At 43.9% G+C, this 18,658-nt stretch overlaps 1 protein-coding gene across 3 annotated transcripts in view; it reads left to right on the forward strand.

Annotated features, from left to right (window-relative positions):
- The window catches only part of DOCK4 (dedicator of cytokinesis 4), a 364,936-nt gene that overhangs the window by 238,759 nt on the left and 107,519 nt on the right, over nucleotides 1–18,658 (forward strand). For all 3 annotated transcript variants that reach the window (XM_088797652.1, XM_088797651.1, XM_088797653.1), the window contains exons 17-22: nucleotides 6,004–6,160; nucleotides 10,973–11,070; nucleotides 11,180–11,263; nucleotides 11,440–11,540; nucleotides 13,628–13,709; nucleotides 15,051–15,221. In XM_088797652.1, the coding sequence (XP_088653778.1) occupies nucleotides 6,004–6,160; nucleotides 10,973–11,070; nucleotides 11,180–11,263; nucleotides 11,440–11,540; nucleotides 13,628–13,709; nucleotides 15,051–15,221 (693 nt within the window). The remainder of the gene's footprint in view (nucleotides 1–6,003; nucleotides 6,161–10,972; nucleotides 11,071–11,179; nucleotides 11,264–11,439; nucleotides 11,541–13,627; nucleotides 13,710–15,050; nucleotides 15,222–18,658) is intronic.

Genomic DNA, 18,658 nt, shown 5'->3' on the forward strand with positions numbered 1-18,658 from the left:
GATGCTATATTGATAAACCAGATTTTATGGAAGCAGATATTTAGTATAAGCGTTTTATAAAATTGTTTAACTGCCTGTCTATATGTATGTATTTGCATAGAGAGATGCAGGGAAGGATGGCGTAAAATATTTTCAACTGAATTTATTTTTATTTTTACCTTGATTAATTTTTGTTAGTGGGCAAGTGTCATTTTATAACATTGCAATTTTTATTCATATTGAAAAAAATAAAAATTGGAAGAGACAAAGTTAGTTTCATACCATTGAGTTCTGGAGTTTCATCTAACTAAAGACCATTCTTCTGTCATATAAGCTTGAACATTAATGTTTATATGAGGTTTTAAAGAAACATTAATTGCTTAGAACTGCCTTCGACCATATTCTGTGTCATTCATTGACAAGTACCGTCTAGTATAAAATCAAAGGTGGATGAGAGATGGAGGGAAAATGCTCTAAAAATGTGTCTTTACCTCTTATCTTGCAGACACAGAGAATAACTGTGGTTCGCAGTAGGGTATATAGAGTTAAAACCTACTTGCTCCTCATGTGAGGTGTTAAAAGACTCAGCCCTGCAGTGAGCTAAGAAGAAAGCTGCTGTGTTGAAGACGTTTAATAGCCTAATTTGGGCCTGAAATTAGTGAGAGAGACTTGTCCTTTGTGAGGATGGCGGGACTCCACTTCTGAGTGTGTTTTAAGGAAGTTGTTCTTTCAGAGGTGTTAGCAGCCACTGCTGTGACGAGGGCCTGGACTCATCCTTTAGGGCAGGGGCTATAGAATCCTAAGGGCAAGGTCCCCTTTCAAAGTCACGTTCAACTTCACATGATAGATTACATGTTTGGAGTGGTTTCCAGGGGAGACAAACTGCGAAGTCTACAGAAAACTGAATGCCTTAGCTCTAGAAAGGAAAGTGAAGTAGTGATGAGTCGTCATGAGAGACTTTGTGCTTCTAGAGTCCCTTTTACAGCTCTCAGAATATGAATAGTAATATCTCCAAGTGGCGGATGGCTGAGTCCAAACCTCCCTTTGGAGCCGCTAATTTGCTAATAGCACCATTTAATCTTACTAAGTTTTGTTATTTCACTGCATTCTGTAGGACGGTTATCTTCCTTGTTTAGAGGGATATTTTGGGCTACTCCTCTCTAGCTACCTGCTAGAAAGTGCGTTAAGAAAAGAGACCGAAATAATGAGCATAAGAGAATTCATTTTCCAAAAGTCAAGTGTCGTAAGGAGAATGATGTGAGAATCCAAAAAAGGAGGACAGGAAATTAATAGCTGTTCACTCAAGTCCCCATTCTGACTTATTCCACTGAAGGATTTTCAGTCCTTGGAAATACATTATAAAACACATTCAGATCCAGTATGTATGTATGTATGTATGTATGTAGCATAAGCAAAACAAAAAAATAAACGAAGTAACAATAATACAGTCTGCCTTTGAGAAATTAGGGTTTTGTGAATTCATCATTGCCGATCACACCACCGTAGCTAAAATGGCCTAACTCAGCGAGGCTTGGGTTTGGCCTAGTAGAGAGTCTGATTCCTCATATTGGGATTTATGGGCTCCTCATTCAATGCGTCCGAGCAGGACAAGGGCTGGGTAAGAAAGCCGCCAAATGGAGGATGATCCTTTTTCCTGGTTTGAGGGAGATCAATGTAATGTGATGGCCTAGACTGCAGGAGTCTGTGGGTAACTGTTTCCTTTCCTACAATCGGCCTGGCCCCCTAGTTCAAAGTTATCTTCTGGTTGACCTGTCCAGTGTCGTATCCTCTTGTTTCCTTGGTTACTTCAACTCTAGTGACCTTTGTTTGTGTTCTGCATTTCCCTGGGCCTGGCTTCATCCCCAGCCAACAGGACTTCCCATTCGGGTGCTAAATAAATACTGGCTGGATGAAAGGAAGGAAGGGGAGAGGGAAGGGTGGATGGATGAAATCATCCAGAACCACTTCTAATCAAGAATCTTAAATTCCCAATATTCTGATCATGACCTTTCCACCTTCCAGTTTTCTGACTATACCTGTTTTCTTCGGTCTCCTCAGTAGACCCTCCTGAGTTCACTTTCTTCCTTTTCCCATCAAAGGCACCCCCTGAACCTTAGTTCTGCTGTGCCTGCATGGGAAGGGAAAAACCAGCCGTGGATCAATCTGTCCACATTGCTCCCGCCTGTACCCCACCCTGGGCAGTTGAGCTTTACTGGGGGTTATACTGTTGTGACAGGTTAGCAGCACCTGATTGGGTGTAGATGCAGGACGGTCAACACTGCAGGCAAACGGACACGCTCCCTCTCTCAGGCCCCACAAGAGCTAGTTACAGGCTTTGCCATTCTGCTCACCCCACCACCTCCTGTCTACTTAAGAGAGAAAACAGAAGCCACCAGACAGGAACTTCCTTAACTTCCTGTGCTCTGTCCCTCGCCACCTGCAAACTTATCTTCTTCCTTCCCCCCTTTCCTGCTTCCTGTCTCGGAGGACAGGACGGGGCAAGACTCCTCTCCAAGGCTAATCCTTCCCCTGCTTCCTTCGGGAGCTCCCACCCTCCTGATTCCCTTGAGGCCCTGCTCATCCCAGTAGCCCCTCTTCCTCCTGCATCTGTAAGTATTTCCTCACTTCTGGCAGTATTCTTTCAGATTATAAATGTGCTCAAGCCTTTCTCTTTAAAGCAAAAAAAAATTTTTTTTTAATGGCTCACACACTCTCTCTTCCCTTCCCATCACAGCTTATGCGAAAAGCTAGTCTTTATTCACTGTCTCAACTTCCTTACATCCCGTTTGCTTCGCAGGCTGCTTCTGTCCCCCACCGCTCAAATGAACTTTCTCCCTCAAGGTCACTGGTGCCCACCCAGGGGCTAAAGCCACCCCATGCTTTTAAAACCTTTCCTTATGTGGTTTCCTGTAGCATGTAGCACTGTTGATTACCCTTCAGCTTGAAAATCTCACATTCCTTGGTCTGTCTGACAGTGTTCTCCTGAGCTCCATCCTTTGTCTCCCTGGAGGTCTCTTCTCTCTTTACCTGCACCTTAAATGTTGGTGTTTTCATGGATTTAATCCTTGGACACCACCAGTGTCTCCTACACTCTAGAACCGTCTCATCCCCTTCCACGTGTTCGCTTTCCATATCTCTGGTCATGATGGCCAGATCTGCATTTCTAGCCTAGAACTCTTACCAGCCTACTGAACACCTTGGATTAGCCAGACACACTCAAGCTCAGTGTGTCCCAAACTGAGCTGTTTATCCCGCCTGCATCCAGTTCTTCCGTGAAGAGGACCTAGATTGCCTTGACTTCTCGCCCTCACGCTCCGTATCCAAACAGCTGGTTGAGTGACTGATCAGTCCACCTGGGTGATAGTTCTTTAATCTGGGGAATTTAAACCAGAGATGAGCACCAGAGCCACCTCGGGCTTTTCTGAAGTAGGTCCAAGGGCTTTCTTTGTGTGTTGAAAAAGTCCATGCTCCAGCCATACTAAACTACATATAGTGTCTGAATACACCTGTGCTTTTTGAAACAGTTGTTTTTGAAGATATTTTGGACTTCCAGAAGCATTGCAAAAATAGTACAGAAAATTCCCATCTACCCTTCCCCCAACTTCTCCTTCTGTTACGATCTTATGTAACCATCGCACATTTATGGAAGCGAAACTAACCTTGGTACAATACTGTGAACACAGCACATGTATGGGCTTCACCAGCTTTTCCACTATTGTCATTTTTCTATTCCAGGAGCCAATCCAGGATCCCACATTGCATCTAATTGCCATGTCGCCATCGCTCGTCATGCACGTGCTTTTTCTCCCGCAGCGCCTTTCCGTGTATTCGTTCTCTCACATAAAATGCCTTTGCCTCCCTTGCCTGCTCATGAGCCTCTTATTCTTTATCGTTGAGGTGAAATAGCCCCTTTCCCGTTAGCCGTCCTCCCCTCCCCTGGCAGAGCTGGAACCCAGTGGCCTTTATCACAGCTTGGTGATCAAGATTAGCAGACGAGTGCAGAAGTCAGATGTGTAAGGACCCCAAGGACGGGGGCTGTGTTTATTTCTTTGTTACAGTCTTAAAGCTGAATGAAAGGACTGGCAACTAGTAGGAATTTAATAAATGTTTAATAATGACATGAAGGATGGCCAATCATATTGAAGGAGTCCCTGAAAGAAGGCATTTTGCTGCCATAGCTATTTAAATCTGGCTTTGAAAAACTGGTAATGTGTACTGCCAACTGGATTGTATTTTTAATTTAATTCTCTACGTACTTCCTGCAAATTACAGACACCGTCATTTGATTGCTATACTGTTAGTCTTCGTATCACTTTATTTGTGAAGACATTGTAGGTGTTCATCTCTCAGTCACCCACCTTGCATAACTGCAAACACCACTTTCCTGGGACATTTTCTGACTGGCCATTACCGTCTTCTTCACATGTCCCCGACGGTGATGAAACAAGCAGCCCGGGTCCCAGGCACCATTCGTTGCTGTACCAACTGGTTTTAATTCTGGGCAAAGAAACAGACTGTGAGCCACGCTATATAATGTTACAGAAGACAGAGACAACTGCTGCAACTGCCCTAAAAATGCTCTGAGCTCTGCCTGTGCATCTCCCCACCAGGCCTGGTAACCCCTGACCTTTTCACGGTCTCCATAGTTTTGCCTTTTCCAGAACGTCATGTAGTGGGGATTGCATAGTATGTAGCCTTTCGGATTGCGCTTCTTTCACGTAGTGATGTGCATTTAAGCTTCCTCCAGGTCTTTTCGTGATGTGATAGCTCATTTCTTTTTATCACTGAATACTATTCCGTTGTCTGGATGTACCACGGTTTATCCATTTATCTATTAAAGGACGTTTTGGTTGCTATGTACATATTTAATTTACTTTTTCAGTTAATGATTTTTCCAATCACTAAATTTCTATCTCACCTAGAACTTAGTCAATATATGAATCTCCCCCCAAAATTTCTTATAGCGGATTTGTTTCAATCTGGGACCCTACAGTTGCTTCTGGCTGTCTATCTCTTAAATGTTGTTTAATCTAGAGCAATCCCTTTGGTCACCATGTTTGAGTTGACTTGAAGAGAGAAAGCCAGGCCTCCTCAGACAGCGCCACCTTCTGGGGTTGTCTGGTTGCTGCCCCTTTCACTTCCTCTGAGGCTCTTGGTGACTCTGTGGGTTTCATGGCTTCCGGTTCAGCATCTCTGGGAAGCGTGCACTGCAGATGGGGATGCTTTTCTCTGCACTGCCCTGCATTGCTGCAGTGACAACCCGATTCCCTCCCCTCCCCCCTGTGCAGTGCCATTTGTCCCCTTGCCAGTAGAAAGGAATCCATAGGCTGCTCCACTGAAATCCTGGATGTCCATTTCCTCATCTGCAATTTTCCTGCTGGTCTTAGCACTAAATGACAATCCTTAACATTAGGGATATGAAATTATGTGTTCTAAATCTGTAATTCCTTTTACGTTTGTTATCTGGCATTTTTGGTGACGTAGAGGTTTCTATCATATAGCAGGACTATTAGATGACCCTGAAACACCATTTCCTTTAGTTGCCAGTTTTCAAAGTTAGGGGTTGTTTAATAGCAGCCTCCGATGAGATGTTGAAAGAATTTAACATGTTGTTAAAATGCAGTGTTCACGGCCGGTATTATTTCTTGAGCACTTCTACTGTATCAGGCACTGTGTTAAAAGCTTCGTGTGTTCTCTGATTCTTGTGACGACAACACGATGAGGTTGTAGAGATAGAAATGGAAGTCTTGAGTGGTTAAATAACTCGATACAGTCCCTCATGTGGGAAGTGACAAAGCTGGGATTCAAACTGAAATAGGCCCCAGTCCAAAATCCACGTTCCATTCCTTTTATACGTTTTTGTTGCATTTTTACTTAAAAGCCAAATTCTGTTTGTAATGCCATTTGGAAAGTTTCCCAGTTCATAAACACTAGAAATGGTAATCATGCTTAATAATTCTCATGAGCTCTCTCTCTCTCTCTCTCTCTCTCTTTCTCTCTCTCTCTCTCTCTCATTTTTAACAGTGTGAAGAAAACACGAATCTTCAGGATGTTACGCGCTACCTCAAACTTCCCTTTTCCAAGGGCATCCTCCTCGGGAATAATAACCAAGCCATGAAGGCCACCAAGGAGTCTTTTTGGATAACATCTTTTCTCTGCTCCACGAAACTCACACAGAACGGTAAGTAGGATAATACTCTTTCATTTGAAAGGCCTTGGAGTAAAGGTGCTTGTGAATTGGGGAAGGCATATTCAATAAACACCAGTGTTACAGTTAAGAACTTTGCACTAGAAAAATTGTTGATTCTTCTGCGTGTGGTTTCCAGTAAAATGGGAATAATTATGACCTAGTGATCTGTTAAATGCATGTAATTTAAGGGCTTCATAATTATCCCAGTGTTGATGCCCAAGGACAGAACACTTCACATCAACCGTCAAAACTCAGCTGCTTGACAAAAATAGTAAAGAAAGAGAAGACAGCAAATAGCACTACCTTCATCTCACTGGTTCCGTCGCTCCATAAACAGTGCTAATTGCAGACTTTAGAATCAAGGCTGTTTTTGTGTGTGTTTTTTTTAATTAGATGGATATTGCTTTTCTATGCTAGCATTCCTTTTTTATGTCAGTGATTGTTTAGCAAGCTATGATTAACAAAGCAAGCTCTTCTCCTTGGAAAATTGTCATGAAAACATTGTCTGTAATGAAGGAAGTAAATTAAACATGTTTGAGTTCTCCATGGTTGTCATATAAAGCTTCTGGCTCGCAGCCTGAATACCTCATTAATAAGTTAGGTTCATTATGTTGAGGAGAATCACTTCGTAATAAGGGACTGGGTCTTATCAAATGCTGCCGTGCCTAATTCTTTCTTCTGTGTTGTTGGGCAGCGTTTGTAGCAGGAGACATACTCTCTTAGAATGTGGTATCAGGCAAGAAGCAAAATGTAGCATTTTAGTATTGACCCCTTTTAAGAGTAAGTTCCTCACTCAATACTACTGTTTTTACAGGGGACTTTCACGTTTATGTTAGTTCTGGTTTCTCCCCTTCCAAAAGTAGTTTTGGAGAAATGTTTTTCAAAATCAACCGCATGATTTATTTTTAGTGAGTGTGATTGAAGGTAGTTATCACCAAGTTCAGATACGCCAACATATAGCAGACTGTATCAGTGTTCAGTGGTTAATGATTTTACTTAAGTCAGACCTTCCTCGGCATGACTATAAAGATGAGACAGCATTTACCAAACCTCACATAGTTTTGAAGGGGCCAGTCTACCCCCATGCGGGTTATGAAGATAATAAAATCAACCTGTATGGACTCCATTAGACAGAAATTTTATTCTTCCTCTGTGGATCAGTTATGTCTGCTATAGAGCCTAGGTTCACGTTTCACTGCTTGCCTCAAGTAGAATAGCTGCAGGTTTATTTGTTATCTCTTGCTGCTGTAACAATAACTATAAACCCACTGCTTAAAGCAACAAAAATGTATTACCTTACAATCCTGGAGGTCAGAAGTCTGAAGTCAGTTTCACTGGGCTGAAATCAAGGTGTCAGCAGAGCTGCTGTATTCTTCTGGGAGCTCTAGAGAAGAATCCTTTTGTTTACACTAGAGAGGGTAAGACAGCGTGTAGGGACCACCTCCGTTTCTCTGCTTGTGCATGCCCCCTTTTTCCATCTTCAAAGCCATCTACATAGTATCTTCAAATCTCTATGACTCTGACCATCTTCCATCTGTTAAGGTCCCTTGTGTGGGCCTGCTCATCCAGGCTAAGCCCCCTATTTTAAGATCTTTAACTTAATCACATCTCTAAAATCTCTTCTGCTATGTGACGTAAACATACCCACAGGTCCCTGGGATTAGGATGTGGACATCTTTGGGGGCCGTTATTCTGGCCACCACACAGATAAACCTAACAGTAGATTATCTGCCATTAAAATGTTTAGTCCTACATCTTTAATTTGTTCAAGTTCTTGGGTTTAGGCTATTAGAATTGTGAACGTATGACAGACAGAACAGAATCAAATCCTGAAAATCAGAAATTGCTACTTTGTAAGCAGAGAACATTTTCACATTAATGTGGTTAATAAACTCTTTGTGAAATCATTATGTTAAACATCTCACTATATGGAAGACAATACTTGGGTCAGTTTTGGAGACTGATAAGTGCTTAGTTATCATTTTGACTTGGATTAACCTTGTCACTGTAAGACAGTTCAAAATGAGCCAGGAAATGAATAGTGTGTTTCAAAGAGATGGGAAGGAGGAGGGAAGTTAGTTGATCTTTCTGAAATTTGCATGCTAGACGCACATCTCTGTGTAGAAGTAATCCAGTTCCAAATTGGAATTAAATTGCTTTGTATTCATTTTACTCAGTTTGGAAAATATGCAAATCCCATTTCCATGACAGTTGGGCATTTAGGAAGAGATGTGGTCTCTAGGAACAATTTCCTAGAGCCAATTTGCCTTTCAGGATCCCTAAAGTGTGTCTGCACACTCTGTATTCCAGCATCGTTCGTGTAGAGTGTACTAAGCCCAGAGCACTGCAGGACATGTGTGATTGCCAGACCAAGGAGCTATTTTCAGCTTCTTAGAGTAGGGATCAGGGAAGAAATTAGTTTACTTCTTTGTTAGCTTCCTTGGGCTATAAACACAACTTTAAAAAAAAAGTTAAGAAAAAAATAAAAACAATGCTTAAATTTGGTGTAATAATTTTACTTTTACTGACTTCCCTGCATCTCCTTCTCCCCCCAATAATAGATGGTTCATTCAGTCTCTTCCTGTGACTGTGATTAAAAAAACACCCAAAACGTAGGAATCATGTCATCCGCTTGTTTTGTAGCTCTGGGCAGGGTCGGCATACAGCATGCACTGAGTGCTTCTTGAATAGAATGTATAAAATTCACATTTTCAGTAGTAGGTCATCGCTTCTATTTTGCAACTAACATGTCTTCAAGTGGCGAAAGCCCTAAGAGCTGACAATTTTGACTTCACTCTCAGTAGTTGGCGTGCGTGATCAGTTACGTCCAGACGGACACACTGCTTGACTCTTCCTTACGCTCCATAGCGAGCAGTCTGAAGATGCATGAGGTCTCTTGCAGGGAAGATGGACAGCCCATTCTGATCTGATCGTCTGGACCCCTGTCCTCTGTTTCCCAGCTCGGCTGGTGACAGTCCTATACCTGGTTTCCCACTGAAGCCTCTAGTGATGTCACTTGGTGACCGGCAGAGCCACCTTCTTCCTCCACACCCTCGCCACTCCTCACGTTGGGCAGTGCCCTGGTCACCCTGCAGCGGCCTCACTGTAAGGGCCAGGGAACGGGGACGAGGAGATGGAGAGAGAGCTGGCCTGGTGCTGGAGTGGGAGTGAAGAGTGAATGCAGGGAGATGCAGCGGGGATTCAAGAGAAGATGCCAGGGAAGGAGGCATGCTGACATTAGATGCAGGAAGCAGGTGGGAGGGAGGCAGCAGGCGGGGAGAACAGTGCTGGGGGCCTCACTCTGGAAACATCTCATGTGCTAAATATAACCAGTCCTTTCTAAACAGGCCTCAGTCGCACCTCCAGGACATCTGAGGTAGACACAAATATTAAACATTTTCAGGTTCTCTGTTAGGAAAATATCAGAAATCTCTTTTTCAGAGTCAGTGTTTCTCACATGCCCTTCTCGTTCTAATTCTAAATCTCCCTCCACTAAGCATCACTGCTTGTTGTAGGTAAACATGCCTCTGACTCAGTTTCTTACGATGAGGTCCTTGGCGACGTTTTTCTCTGAATCTGGTTTGGGCGGAGGTTGCCTCTCTTTCCTCCTAACATTCTTGTCTTTTGCTCATCTCTGTTTAATACCTGTTTGCTTTCTCATCATAACTACTTCCTCGATTTCTTGTTTCTTTGGTTTTCTTTTACACTTTTTGGTTTTTTTTTTCCTGTGTCTGTCTTTCTGTCTCCCTTTTCAGTTCCCCCAGAAACATGTGCTCTGATGTGGAGCACTCCCTGGGAGGCCTGAAAGCCCTCTGTCCTTCTTCTCTCTGGGCCTTTCTAGGCTCCCAGCCCCGTGAGCACCGGGAGGCCCGCCCCACCAGCTGCCTCGCCAGGTGCACTTCCTGCATGCATGGGCCTTGTTAGTTCTTAGCCTTACCACTGGCCTCCATGCACCAGTGTTCAGGAGCCTGACTTCTGCTCAGGAGAGCTGAGGGAAGCCCTTACTCCCATTCCTGCGCAGGCCAGCACCCCCATGTTGTCACTTTAGGAAGGGAGGAAACTGAAGAGCCTGAGCTTGCCCCGAACCTGGGATGGAAGGCAGCCGTGGAGTTCAGGACGTGGCCCTCTCAGCTCCGGGGGCCCATGAGATGACCTGACCATTAACTGGGCTTGTCTTCATTGTGCAGGGACCTTCTAGACCTGCCAGGTTTGGGTTACATTGTGAAGGAAACTTTCATTACCAGCTGGCATTGGTTCTTAGACAGAATGCTAAGTGCTAGGGCCACAAATGTGAATAACCCAAATGCCCAGCCCTCAAGAGACTCCCTTACTGGGAGGAGGCAGGATCTGCTGCCCGCTGCGTGCTTGCTCTGTGCTGTGTGCTGGGCATGTGATAGGGCCGAGCCTGGCGTGGTTTTGTTCTCTTGGAATTCACAGTCTAATGGGTTCATAGACAGACAACTGTGACAGTGGGGTAAGTGCTACCGTGAGGGGGCAACACATGGGAGGGGCAGTTGGCTGAGTCTAGAGATTTCAGGAAAGGCTTCCTGGGTGAAGCCACAGCGCACCTGAGAACCAAAGGATGAGTAGGAGTTTGCAAGGCAGCAGCACTGGGAAATGAGACGTCATTAGAGAACACTGTAATAAATGCCATCTTGGAGAGCTGGTCTAGTCTAGGGAGCCTACACCTTAGGTGACCAGGAAGGGTGAGAACTCAGCTTTACCAGTAGGCTGGTAAGATTGTCCTCTACATGAAAGACTGTCCTCTGTTAAGACAATTAAGTGTCTTTTCTGTTTGGAAAGGTGATATGCTTGACCTTTTGAAATGGAGAACCCACCCGGACAAGATCACAGGCTGTCTGTCTAAATTGAAAGAAATCGATGGCTCAGAGATCGTAAAGGTATCTGCTGTTCTATGACTCCTGTCTCAGAAATTCGTGGGATAAAGAATACTTGGAGGGAAAGACAGATGTATCTTGTTGGTTCATGTACTTCTTCTTTATCTAACAGTTTCTGCAAGATACACTGGATACCTTGTTTGGAATTTTAGATGAAAATTCCCAAAAATATGGGTCTAAAGTGTTTGATTCTTTGGTGAGTTTAAATTCACTTTAATAATCGTAAGAATTTTGTCTCTCAATCTTGACTTTCCTAAGGCTCTTTCAGAAATGTGAACTTAATAGCATGAGAGTTCATTTAAAAAGAATAAAAAGAAAAGAAAAAATATCTTGGTTTGCATTCCGTTTTCTAAAGCTCAGTTTTCTTTTTAGGTCCACATAATAAATTTGCTGCAAGATAGCAAATTTCATCATTTTAAACCTGTAATGGACACTTACATTGAGAGTCATTTTGCTGGGGCACTGGCATACAGGTAAGACGCTTTCTCTTATAATTGGCTTAGAAGCAGTTTCTTCTGGGCTTTTCTAAGCAGAACCGGCTTTATAGGAAAATTTTGAAAGGGAGCATACAAGAAATGAAGCACAGCTGAAGTGTCTCTTGAGACCGTATCTTCCTGTCTCCCACACCTTTTTTTTTTTAATGGCTAGAATTTATTTTGATCGAAAGCATAAAAAAGAACTTGCCGAATTCTGTTCCTGAAACCTAAAATATAACGTGTTTTCTTCTTGTCTCTATTTCACTTGATATTCTTTGGTCTAAAATGCCGTGCTTTCACTGTGGCTGCCAAGAGCCCCATTTAATTACCACACTCCTTGATGACTCGAGTTGTCGTTAAGAAAGAAATATGGGGAAACCAGGCTTTGCCGTCATAGCTTTTAAAAGTCATCTATTCATTTGTCTGTTAGGATTGACTGAGCACCTCCTATACTTTGCCGGTCGCTATACTTTGTGCTGATAATATGCAGACCTGGTCCTTGGCCACAAGTCGTGGTGTCACTGGACTCTACCCTTTGACACCAGCTGGCATTTTAACTGCTCACCCTTCCCTGTCAGCTCAGGTTATGCAAGTGAGGCTCAAAGCGAATGGATAATGACGTGCTTTAGCTAGTGCCTGTCTCCACGCAGCCTCGTTGGTAATTGCCAGGAGGCAGCAGCGTCCCTCGCTCTGTCCTGTGCACCGCATTCTCCCAGTCTTTGCCTCTGCTTAAATGATGTCCTGGAATGTACCCCAATGTTCCAGCACTGTCCTTGCTACTCTGCCCACGTTTTCACTTCATACCTTAAGCACCTATGTCCATATTGTACATGCACACTTGTCTATTACCAGAGGTGTGTGAGAAGAGCACGAAGTCAGGGTTTTTGCCCTTTGCCCCGCAATCTATGGGATACAGAAAAGTAGGTAATCAAATGAGCCTTTCATCCTGTTAACTTGGGCATTCCCTATCAGGGCATGTTAAGGTTCATGCCACCAATCTTTGCATGAATGGAGTTGTTTTTGCAGGACTCGATTTTTGCAGAGGGTGAAATGTAACAGCAGGAGTAGTTCTCATATGTTGGCCCAGGTCTGCCACTCGGCCTGCAATTTGGCCCCAGTACGAGGGGGTCACTGCTTCCGACTGAAATTGTCTGTGGAGCTAGAGAACAAGGGTGTAATTCCTAACACTTCAGGTTGGCCAGGAAGGCAGGATACTCAGTGCTAACAAGACACAGGCCTGTGGAATCTTCTCGGGCTGTGGGTGGCCGGAGACTCACTGGCATATTATCTTCCCAGTCACATGGCCAGCAGCACCTACGTACGGGCACATGCATGTATCCTTCCCTGACTGAGAGAAAAGAGGAGACTTTAACAAAATTACCCTGTTTCATAGAAATCAAGCACTGACCAAAGTTAAAGGTAGCAAGACTGCAATCTTGAGAATTGTTTTCAGAAGGGAGTGTTGATTCAATTTTTGTTTCTTTAAAAAAATAAAACTTGGCTTCTCTGGAAAGTCTCCTACTGACGCACACTGTGACATTAAGCCTTGTTCTTCCTGGCTTTTCTGGAAAGTCTCCTGTTGAGACACACTGTAACGTTAAGCCTGGTCAGAGAACGGGCTTGATACACCCAGGGGGGTGTGATTTGAAGTGGGCAAGCATTGCCTTCATCTTTCCTCACATCCCCAGCTGTTTCCATGGTCACGGGGGAGGAATCCCAGTTAGCAGTTGTCCAGGACTGGCTGTGACAGCTACCCTTCCAGGCGATTCCTCGGCCAGGGTCCTTTTCTCTGATGTCAGTGTCCACCCATGTAGAAGCAATGCCAGAGACGGCAGGGCGGGTGGGATATCCCAGATTGAGAGGAATCTCATTGAGGAAGCGTTGTTTCTCTCTTCAGCTTCAGAAAAGGGGTGGTGATGTTAACGTGCAGGCTTTGGGACGTTATTATCTTATAGCAGTTGGCTAGAAGAAGGGGAACGCTGATGGGAAAAGAAGGCTCCTCATGATAAAAATCAGCGATTTGTGGGCATCTCCTTGGGAAGGAGACCAATTGTACCTTGAGCACCTTTCTGCCTCTATTTTAGAGATCTCATCAAAGTGCTCAAGTGGTATGTGGACAGGATAATGGAGGCCGAGCGGCAAGAGCACATCCAGGCGGTGCTGAAGGTAAGAGCTCAGTGCAGACAGCAGATGGTGTGCTCACCCGGGGCTGGCGCACGGTGGTGTGAAACGCCATGCTCTCCTCTACTACGCAGCAGCGGCTGAGGACACATTACTGACATTCAGGGCCAGGACCTCAGTCACTTTATGGCTGCCCCAAAGTTGGAAGGGACCCGGCGGGGCTCAGCCACTGGAACCTGCTTGGGGTTCAATCCTTACTCCTTGGGGCTCCAGAACACCTGACGTGGCATCTAGGATTGGCAAGAGGGAGAGTTTATGATAGTAGATGACAGGTGAGCAGTTAGCTTGGCAGTTCCTGGCTCCTGCTTCCACCTCCCTGACAGAGACCAACTGAGAACCATGTATCTTAAACTTTCAGAGAGAATAGGGTGGCTTAGCAGGGATCACAATGCCGAAAACTGAGGTTTGACTGGGTCTCGTGGCTTAGCAGTGTCCGTGTCTCATGACTTTTGTGCTCCACTGTATACGGAGATGCAAACGTGTTCAGGAGAGTACAGATTGTCAAAGGGATTGTCCGGTAACTGCCCTGCTCATCCTCCCATTGCTGCTGTTGGGTTCTACCCTGTTTGATGTCAGCAGATAAAAGTAGGCCAGTATGCATTTTATAAAACAAGCGTCTCATTAATTACACATTTAGCATTTTGGCCTGACTGAAGGTAAATACTAAGTGGCAAGAATACTTACTAGCAAAGCAAAATCATTTTTGAAAAACAGATTCTCTTTGTTAGCTAAATTAAAAAATCTCTGAGTACCAAAAACATTTAGTATTCATACCGCTGGAGAATTACATAGAATTTTTATGTTTTTCTAATTTTTCAATTACAGTTGACATTCAATATTATAATAGTTTGAGATGTACAGCATAGTGGTCAGACATTTATGTAGTTTATGAAGTGATCCCCCTGATGAATCTGGTACCCCATCTGACACCAGACACAATTATTACCATGTTATTGACTATATTCCCTATGTTGTACTTTACATCCTCATGACTATAATTATATAATTGCCAGTTTGTACTTTTTCGTCCCTTCACTTACTTTTTTCACCCTACCCCCACCCCAACTTCCCACATCTGGCAGCCATCAGTTTGTTCTCTGACATTGAATTTTTAAGTGATCTATACGTTTTCCCACTCACTAGACCTCAGAGAAAAATGGCTCTTCCCCTCTAAGTAAATGCTGCTCAAAAAAGTCTCATGAGCCCTTTGTGTTTAAATCAGTAACTTAAAACCTAATGTTGTACCGTGGTTTCCATGTTTGTCATCATTAGAATAAGTACTCTTGGTCTCCCTTGCAAGTAACTCTTTTAAAATTTCGTTTCAAGGCACAAGAATACATTTTTAAGTACATAGTTCAGTCTCGAAGGCTGTTTTCCCTCGCCACCGGTGGACAGAACGAGGATGAATTCCGCTGCTGCATCCAGGAGCTCCTCATGTCAGTCCGTTTCTTTCTTTCACAAGAGAGCAAAGGGTCTGGAGCATTATCTCAGTCACAGGTAATTCTTCTTGCTTACTGCTGAGTAGAAGAAAAATGAGCAGAGTGGATTCATTTTTATGTAGCAGCCTCATGAATGTTTTCTCCCTGAGAAATCCATAGGTCCAGTTTATATTTGTAGCTTCACTGTCTTTGAAGAGACTTTAGAAAACAAGTCCCCAGGTTCTGAGTGCTGGCAGGGCGGGAGCTGGTGGCCTGTCCTCAGCCTCTTCTCGCTCTGAGTGATGACTTCTTGGGTTGCATTAGCCTCAGTTCCAGTTCCCAGAACTGCTGAGGAGACGGGCACCATCCGCCTTGGGAGGAAGTTTCACGAGCGCCGGCCTGTTACGTGGTTTCCCCTAGCCTTGCACCACGTTTTGATCCATCCACGTGAGACTTGTTCTGTTGGCCTCAGCTAACCTCACATTGTTTTCTTTAACTGGATCCTCTGTCCTGGGACTGACTTAGGTGACAGGTGCTGAGTGGCTGTCGCCAAGTTCTGTTACATGGGGAGTAAGCTCCATACATTGTGTTTAGAACAGGACCCATCCACGTACCAAATAGCGTGGCCTCGGACGTGTTCTGAGAGAGAATTCTGAATATCTTTCTCTGCATTTCTTAATCCTCTTTGTACATTTCGAATCCTAGTGACTGGGTTATAAAACTGTCAGACGGAGAAGCAGCCTCTTTGGGACCCTCCCTCAGATACTGGAGACTTAACGATGGTTGAGAATTGGGACACAAAATGGGAGATTAGAAGATGAAACTCGACCCCTCAGAGGATTGCTATCATTTGGCGCCGTTTGACATTTGGAAGGCATTCTCTATAAGGGCGAGACACCCGGAAACAGAGCAGACTTCCCATAATAGTGCTGTGCTTTTTCGGGCTGTTTGGGGGCCTGTGCTTGTTACTCTCTTCTTTGCAGAAGTGGACTGAACTTCCCTCTGGGCAGAGATACAGTTCAGACTCTTTTAGATCCTTTTGGCCTGTGTCTTCAAGGGCACGTTCCCTGCTCTTGAACTCACCAGAAACCTCGAGGTCAAACTGCCCACAGCCCGACCTACTTTCGAATGTGTGAAAAGGACAGTCCAGTGACCTTCAGACCAGAGTTCTCAGTTCACCACTTTCACAAAAGCTATGGATCATTTGCGTTTTCATTTTGAGATTTTTCGTTTTCAACCTTTACCAGTTACAGGGACAGCACTTAACCTCATTCACATCGGAAAAATACTCTCTTTTAAGAGTAACATTAAGTCATGATTTCTCAATGAGATTCCTTGCTAGGGACTCAAGAGATGTTTTTTCTCCTTTAAAGATAGAGAAACATTATTTTACCTTGGTTGTGTTTCCACTAGCAGTCACCCTGAAATGACCTCAGCCTCTGAGGGACAGCCACGGCACAGAGCTGGTCTCCTTTCATCTGTTTAGCATATTGATTTGATTCTCTAAGTTCTGTCCCTCAATCAAGGTAGTGAAACAACCTTAGCACCTTCATAGAATCATATTTGATTTTTCCTTTTTTTGCTCTTAGCATCTTATCAAGAGATAATATATAAAATATGTACATAAAGTTTCTGTGTATCTTCATAAACTCAATTGAAGTCATTCTCTAGTATTTTGTGCAGTATCCCAGACTTGTAAATTTTGATGTGATAATTCTGTTTTAGCTTGATGCTAAGAGAAAATCTGTATAAAATGTTGAAGGGGCTAGCTTTCTTCATCAGGCAATGAGGACGTTTTCCCTCTGTGTTTTGGGAGGAAGGGGAATGTGACACACCGCTTCCCATTCCAGGCTCACTTTGGAACCCACGCCTTCTGACTGAACCAGTGTGTTGCTTTTCTATTGCTGCATAACAAATGACCATACGCTTAATGGTTTTAAACAACACCCACTATTAGCTCACAGTTCTGTAGTGCAGAAAGCTTTGTGGGACTTTGTGCTTAGGGTCTCCTACAGCCAACATCCAGGTGTTGGCTTTGAGGCCTATCTGGGGGGTTCTAGGGCAGAATTCACATTTAGGATCTTTCAGGCTTTTGGCATAAATCAATTTCCTTGTGTTTGTAAGACTGAGATGCCCGTTTCCTTGTGGGCTATCGGCCAGGGTTGGGGGAGGAGAGGGGTGCTGTCAGCTTTCAGAGGCCACTCACATTCCTTGGTATGTGTTCCCTCCATCCGCAGCAATGGTATGTCATGGCAGCAATGATATGTCATGTCAAATCTTTCATCTCTGACATCTCCCACGAACCAGAGAAAACTTTCATTTTAAGGGCTCATGTGATTAGGTCAGGCCCATCTGGAGAATCTCTATATCTTAAGATCCATTCATCAGTAACCTTCCTTATATCTGCAGAAGCCCTTTCACCGTGTAGCATGATGCAATCATGGGATCAACGGCAGAGACAAAGGCCAGGGGTTCGCCTTAGAATTCTGCCTACCACACGCAGAGCCAAGAATATCCATCATTTGGAGTTTCACTCTCGGGCTTCCTAAAGGCACAAACCCGGTTTCCCTGCTCCATTTTGCATTCTGTCCACATGGGCTACAGCTCACGGCACTGCCATCTCCCAGGAGCAGGGCAGCCGTCCTAGCTGTCTTTCATGTTGGCTCAGTGCACGGTTGCCCCACAGGTCTGGCCATCCTAGTTCTTTAAGAGGCGCATTGGGTCTTCCCGACCCAAGCCCAGCTCCTTGATGTCTCTGTCCTTCGGAGCCCTGCCCTGGTCAGGAACGCCCTGACTCAGCTGCTATTTCAGTGGTTCCTGATTTGCCTCTCCAGGGACAGATCCTGACCCTGGGAATCCCAGGGGAAGAAGAAAAACCACATTGAGATCCGAGACCCTGCCCCAAATTCTGAATAATTGTATTTTTGGTTTTTCTTTGCTATCAGAAAAGTCAAAATGCAATTGAATGTTTTTGTTGTTGTTGTTAATTTTGTTTTGTTTTGCAGTAAAAGATCTTAGCTTAGATACTCAGTAAAACTGGCTTCCGGTCCTCATTGGAGGATGTTTGTTCCCTCATCTTTTCTAATACATTTATCTTACTTTGCAGGCACATTCGAATGCTTTCTTTTTTTGAAGGAAAGAGGTAGAAATAAAGAATTAGTGGATAAATTAAAGGATCCCTGAGGAAAACCAACTTAGTTGACTTTTCAATAATCAGAAAACTGGGATCATTTTATGTTTTTTTAACTTCATCTGTATGACTCAGCTCTTTGCAGAGGGAAATGAAGGTTATATAAATACAGTTTTTAATGGGATACCAAGTTATTAATTGTAAACTCTCAAGTAACTGTCATTTTTCAGAGTCCAGAAGAACATCGCTGGTGACTGTGGCACCTTAAGCTTAGGATGCCTCTGGCATCAAAGGCAGGTCTTGGCTTCTAGATATTTTTGCTGTAACTGTATAGAGAAATAGCAAAATCCATGGGTTTAAATTTGAGTCATCAGCACATGGAGACT

Source organism: Rhinolophus sinicus, chromosome 4, assembly GCF_057876585.1.
Source record: "Rhinolophus sinicus isolate RSI-liver-muscle chromosome 4, RSI-T2T, whole genome shotgun sequence".
In the NCBI taxonomy this organism is placed as follows: domain Eukaryota; kingdom Metazoa; phylum Chordata; class Mammalia; order Chiroptera; family Rhinolophidae; genus Rhinolophus; species Rhinolophus sinicus.